Raw genomic sequence first — 7,001 nt, forward strand, 5'->3', positions numbered from 1 at the left:
GTTGCTTTTTTGTGCTCGACTCGGCCTAGAACCTCCACCTCCACTACCCAAACCGCCGTTGCCACCTCCTACGCCGCCATCAAAACCGTTTGCTCTAAAACCCTTCCTACACCAAATTCACCCATCAGAAACCAAAGAAAGAACTCATAGGAACCATAAATCAAACCCCAAGCCGAGACCAAAAACAACCCTCTTCCACCGCTACCAACGCTAAATCAAAACCGGCGGCTAACCATAAACCCGCAACCACATCTACCACCCACTCATACAAACACACCAATTGGGCCTTGCCATTGCTCAACAAAGAACCGAATGCCACAAGAAGACTAAATTGTCGATCACCTTGGAACCATCAGTTGCGGCCCATTAAGACTGAACCAAACGCTCTAGGAAGACGTGAGTGGCGCCCACCATGGCAGCAACAGGTCTCGCCCTTGAGGACAAGGCCGTTTTTTAGGGCGGGAGTATTGATATGTGCATTGATATAACGCTTAATATACATAAATCCCGTGTATCTTTTATATAATATTTTATTAGTTTATGTTCGGTTTTTGTTAGGATTTGTATACTACTAACATATTTGAATAATCTAGGTCTCGGGTGGTTAAAGAGGGCGAAAAACAAGCAAAAATGAGCTAAACCGACGAACCGAACCATCAGGAAACGAACCGGACCAGATCAGGAGTGAACCGGACCGGGACCAAATTAATTTGGCCATGCTGCGCGGCCAAATAAGGAGTTTTGGTAGCGTAGCGCGGCCAAGAAGGGGTATTTTGGTAGCGTGGCGCCGCCAACCTAATTTCTAGAATATTACGGGTTTTGGGCCTTAATCACTATATAAACACCCCTAATCTAACCCTTATGAATAACCTTAATACCCTAGTCGGCCAGGACGAATTTGGGAGCTCAAGAGAGGATATTTCTGAGGGTTTGAAGGCTATGAATCAGCCGGCGAAATGCTTATTATTCAAGGATGAAGACTCCGGGTTTTATCACCTTTAATCTTCCGTTCTTATTTATTTTCGCCATGATTTCGTTTATCGTTGTTTTGTTTGATTTTAAGATGTTAGGCTAAACTTTATAGACTGCCTAAGCTTATGATGAACCTTTGTTGATGTTTGATCTTGGCTTGGGTTTTATTTATCGTTAAGGTTTTATGAACTAGTAAAAGGTTTAATTATATTGAGTTGATGCGTATGTGTACTTGAGGTTGTTTAATTAAGTTTTATTATTCCATAGTTGCCTTGATTATTGTTTGTCATTAACATAGGTTACTATTAGGTCATTTACTTTGTGTCTTTAACTATTTTATGATTGACTTCGAATAAGATCATAGGAATAATATTATTTAATCAAATAAACCTAAGTGTGCTGCTAACCTAAATAGCTGTTAGGTGCTAGGTTGTTGATAGGTCTTTGTTGATCAAGATAGCTAGATTTAGTTCTTCTTAAGGAGTACGTCTAGGTTTGATTGATTAACTTTGTCTATTGAGTCAATTGAATATATTAGACTGCCTTTAATTTCCGCGCTATAAGGTAGGATTTCGTATAAAGGAACTAGTTTGTAATTAATTAGGTGACCGTAAGGAAACTTGATTTTAATTACTGGTGAGTGTTAAAACTTATTAGAAGCCCACAGGTGTCTTCTTGAGAAGGGTCAGGGGTCCTGTTCGGGTTTTCTTTTAGGCGTCTATTTTACGATCCCAGTTCCATAACTAAATATTGTCCTGGTTAATTGATAGCTGAAACTTAGGGGATTCTAGCCTAGGTGGTTGCCTGTCATCATTTGAATTAAGTCTAGGTTTAAGTCATCTTTAAGTCTTAGTGGTTAATTTAATATTCGTTTTTAGAAAAAACCCTACCAATACTAATAAATAAATAGTCGTGTTTGTAGTTAAGTCTAAATTTAGCTAGTTAACGTAATTTAAAGAGTCATGTAGGTTAGATATCCGGACTTACTTAGCTGTACTAGAGTCGACCGGTTCACTTGCCGGTTAGTAGTTTTAGTTAAGTTAAGAGTCTAGAATTTATTACTTAGTGTCTAGATTAGTGTTTATTTAGTTAATAAATTAATAACTACTTTTAGCACATCATGCATGATACATAGTGCCATACCCCAAGTTTCATGCAATTCAGTCTACAATCCACGTTCGCATTTTGATGTAGTAGTTCCTTATTTTATGTTAGTTTAATTGTTTATTTTAGTAACTGAAGTTAGTTGTAGCAATAGGTCCATGTTCTTGTTTTATGTTCTTATTTCCTGTTGATGTATGCCTATATAATGTCTTTTGTTATGAATGAAAGAAAAGAAGAAAATCGAAGTAAAATTATATCTTGTTCTCTCTATTTTTTTGAAGTCTAACCCACTCTAAGGGTCACTATCTTAGGATATTAGCCATCTCGAATTGGTCCTATCAGGTTCATAGATGATCACATAAATGGGAGTCGTTACAGATTAAAAAATCCATAGGAGGCACATAGAGACGTATTGGGAGTATGGATCAGGCTGAAGAAATTAGTAACCTGAATGTATTGGATAGATTAAAAGTACAGATAGGTATTGGTGATAAAATCCTTTTTTGGCTTGATTGTTGGGCGTGTTCTCAACCGTTGAAGCAGTTGTTTCCTTCGTTATATTTGTTAGAATGCAGAAAGGATGTGAAGCTTGTAGAGTGTTATGTTCATACCGGTAATGATATCACATGGACCTGGTGATGGCGGAGGAATCCGACCTCAGTTCAGAACATTGATGAATTGTGTGTGCCTTGATTTGATTCTAAGATCTCGTTTACAGATGGTCCGGATAAATGGTTATGGTATGGTTTTGAAGGTGCGTTATCCTTTCTGTGTTAAAAATTTGAGATGGGAAATAGATAGCATGGAGCATCAAGTTGTTGGGTCTTCTTTTTGGTTGAAATGGGTCCCCATTAAAGTTAATTGCTTTATATGGAAACTATTAATGGATCACATTGCAACGAAATCGGCACTGCCATACAGGGGCATTGTTTTCGGGGATCAGAATTTTAAGTTTTGTGGAGTATTTGCGGAATCATCAGAACATCTTTTTGTTCACTATAGGGCATCTAAATGGGTATGGTCAATCATATATGATTGGGTTAAGCTACCGAATTTGACCAACTTTGATTCGGTAAAGGAGTTGTTTGATTTCCCGAGTAAGCATAAACTAAATAAAGCAGAGTGTCTAGCAGTTAAATCCATCTCAATGGTTACGTGCTGGATGATTTGGAAATCAAGGAATGATCTCATTTTCGATGGTGTCCCCTTCTCGGTATCTAAGGTGGTGAACGATATAAAAACGGCTTCATTTTTATGGGTAAAGTATAGAAGCAAAAGTTCCAGATTGGGAAAAGTGGGGTAAGTTTAATTTTGTTAATTTCCCATTGCAATTGTTCTTTTATATTGTATTTGTATTCCTTGTATGTCTTGGGCCTTTGCTTCTTGTAATGGTCCTTTTGATTTTTATTGATATTGGCTTTAAAAAAAAAAGCTGAAAAGAATTGAACTTCCCTATATAGCAGAAGTTCCATCGCGAGTTTTCACACACATAACAGTGTAAATTGCTCTAACATATATAGTCTGGTTGTTAAGAAGTAGTCGTATAGATAATGTTTGTTATGTGATAGTAGTAATACCTGGTTAGACACCGCTTATATTTGTCACCACCTAGTTATTTCAAGTGTATGCACATAATATTTTTGTACCACCCTAATTTCACTCTTTTATTTCAAGTCATAACGTGGAAATATGTTCCATACTTTTCCGTCTAGGCGTCTAATATTGCTTTAATAGAACGTACGCGATACCTTATCATATCCCCTTTCCATTTGGATGAAACCCTTTTAAAGGACCCCATATTAGGTTATTTTCATTTAACTAAGTCATCATCTTGAAGTATCTATACAGTTCTCCATAATCTTCTTAATGAGATCTAAGTCTCATGATATAAGTCTCCTTTCAAGACACAAGGTCTCCAAGAATCATAAATTAATTAATCTTTCATTCTAATATCATAATTAAAGCATCCTTTGGGTAAACCAAATTAGACCAAAGGCAACTAAGAATACACGCCTAATCAAAACTTGATTTAGACTGCAAATCATGAACTTTGAATTCTAAAACCTCATGAACACCACAATGAACCCATTTAAACACTTTAAAAAATGATTTTTAAGAAGCGTTCCATTATTCCTAAATAGTAATTAGAGACCAAATAGTGTCTAAATTTCACTCATATGAATTGCTCCAATCATAATCAAAACCTTCAAAACTCTTGAAATACCATCTTGGGCTTGAGAAAGCTTTACCGAAGATGAAGCTTTAATATCTCAAAATTACTTAAGAGATTAAATAAATGATTCACAAGGCCTTTTCTTTTCTTTTTTTCAACGATTCAATATAAGTGGTTTTTCAAGGGTAAAATCCAGGGTTAATCAAGTTTATAGCATCTTCAAATGCCCCTTCAACATCTATAATAGAGTAAAAATTATTAGACCTTACAATTCACACTTTCAGTCTCAAAAACAAATTGTTTTATCATCTCTGTCCCAATCATACATATATATGGATAAATATCAAACAATATTTTGACTTTATACAGACGATGTTACAGTTTCAAGTCCAATTAGGGTTACAACAATCGAATCAGCTTGCATCAATGTACTCATGCACGCTTCGGTGGATTATATGGCGCCCGCTCTTCCTCACAAAGAGACTACAAAACAAGCAAACGTAATATACAAACGGGTTATTATGGGTTTCTTAAAAATAACTCTTTAACGGGCCAAATGAGTAACTGAAAGATATGACCGAACCAGATATGGTCAAGCAGACAAAACATGTTAGAAAGTCATCCTAAGTGTAAAAGATATCCTAAATGTATATAACCTTCAAACTATAGTAATAATACAGCAATGTAATCATGAATAGCATCTTAAATATTTTTAATTTTTTTATTAAACAAAAAAACTAAAGAAATACAAAAACAGACTTTTCACAAACCTGCAAATCCTCCGATAGTACTTCTGAGACAGCCAGTGTGTAACAACCAGGAACAAATTTGCCTGCAAAAACAGGACTAAGTGTAAAAGATATCCTAAATGTATATAACCTTCAAACTATAGTAATAATACAGCAATGTAATCATGAATAGCATCTTAAATATTTTTAATTTTTTTATTAAACAAAAAAACTAAAGAAATACAAAAACAGACTTTTCACAAACCTGCAAATCCTCCGATAGTACTTCTGAGACAGCCAGTGTGTAACAACCAGGAACAAATTTGCCTGCAAAAACAGGACTAAAAATTCACTGCTTTATCAATGAAAACCGTTTACTCCAAAAAACATTTGAGGTTAAGTGACCATTGGCGCGCATTAGACCCATCTACATTAAGAAGATGCTATCTAATATTTGTCATGCAACTAGAAATAGTTACCAATTTGGGCCAAGACTTGTCATGTGTTTTCATGAGTAACCAAATATTTAGTGCGTGGTTGCGGTAATGGTCAAGTAAAACATAAAACTTGAAACAGGAACAGTTCACAGTATTTAGTGTACTGTGTGTTCGATTATACATAATATACGCTTCAAATTGTTTATAAACTAATCTTTCTAAATAGGGTTATTGGATTTTAATAGTTCCAACTTTGACCTATTGGCCGGGATTGATCCCAACTCCGGAAATGTTTATTGACATTCCTGATTTTAAAGTTTAAACGCATTTTCCTCCATTTACCCCACACTAACTGAAAGTTAGCTCCGTTAAGTGTTTTTTGATGATGCGGACTGTTTATGTGGGAAACGCTTAATCCACATGTCCTACATTTCTAATGAACACTCGATTGAAGCCTTAAAAAACCTAACGGGTTAACTTGGCCTACCTTTCTAATGAACTCTCAGTTTGCAGTAAGAGACACGTTTTTGGCACATATGCAGTCCACGCCATCAAAAGAAGAAAAAAAACTAACGAGGTTAACTTTCAGTTAGTGTGGGACCGTTTTAGGAAAACACATTGAAAGTTGGGATTATTTGTAAACATTTCCTGAGTTGGGATTATTTAAATCCAACAATCCTATTAAACCATATATATATATATATATATATAAGTAGAATAAGCTTCTATCAGGACTTAGGAGTACATTCTAAAGAAGCAAAATTGAACAAGGAACATAATTTTGTTGCAAAAATTGTTGTTAATGGGTAACTAACTAATTAGATTTATTTGCTAACCGGTGGCATTAGTCTGCAGGAGGTCAAAAATCAGGCCCCCAATTGAATAAAAAAATCAGACCTTTCATTGAACTTTTTGAAAGGCAATCAGACGTAGGTTTTGTCAATGATTTGTTATGTTTAATCGTTGTTTATGTTTGAAGTATTTATAAAGTGGATAAGAATTGAGGAATTAGGGTTTTTATTTTTTACCAATTCTGAGCCACCTGGCAGCCCAACTTCGAGCAGGATCCATGACAGAGATGATCCTAAAGCAAAGGCAGGCAGGCAAGCATTTAGCATAGTAATAAGTTGATTATTAAATAATAATAATAATAATACCCGGTGAAATTAGGAGTGGTGCAATCGACGACAGGCTCAGAATCCTCATCCATCTTAAAGAAGGGGCAATTCTCGCATCCTGCTTCACGAAACTACAAGAAACCAACCAAACACATACGTTAAACCCTGGGTAGAGCTGATGGATGAAACTGAACCTGATCGTAGGTTTGAGCGGCAGTCGTCATCGCCTGCTGCTTCTCGAGACTTCACCTTCGCCTTCCGCTTTATAATTATTTTAAGAGAGTTAGTTCAGTGTCATGGGTCAATTTCCTATTTATTTCAACACTTTGCCACCTGGCTATACTCTACTTTCCATTGCTCAAATCATCGGTTTCTAGCTATTGACCATTCTGGTTCGTGAACTATGTTAACACTGTTCTTGGCCTTTGCTTTGTGATACCGCCTATCCCAATTGTCGATCGTTATAATA

At 35.9% G+C, this 7,001-nt stretch overlaps 1 protein-coding gene across 1 annotated transcript; it reads right to left on the reverse strand.

The window, feature by feature from the left end:
* Positions 1-4,619: 4,619 nt before the first annotated feature.
* Positions 4,620-6,756, reverse strand: LOC143636104 (transcription elongation factor SPT4 homolog 2-like). The gene is made up of 5 exons (XM_077103779.1): positions 6,727-6,756; positions 6,572-6,663; positions 6,443-6,498; positions 5,243-5,304; positions 4,620-4,732 (listed from the first exon to the last, which is right to left on the reverse strand). The coding sequence occupies exons 1-5, from the start codon at positions 6,754-6,756 to the stop codon at positions 4,682-4,684; spliced, it is 291 nt and encodes a 96-aa protein (XP_076959894.1). The 3' UTR covers positions 4,620-4,681.
* Positions 6,757-7,001: the final 245 nt, after the last annotated feature.

The sequence above is a fragment of the Bidens hawaiensis genome, unplaced genomic scaffold (genome assembly GCF_021521415.1).
Source record: "Bidens hawaiensis isolate Kalapana, Puna unplaced genomic scaffold, B.hawaiensis_p1.1 tig00007783_1, whole genome shotgun sequence".
Classification (NCBI taxonomy): domain Eukaryota; kingdom Viridiplantae; phylum Streptophyta; class Magnoliopsida; order Asterales; family Asteraceae; genus Bidens; species Bidens hawaiensis.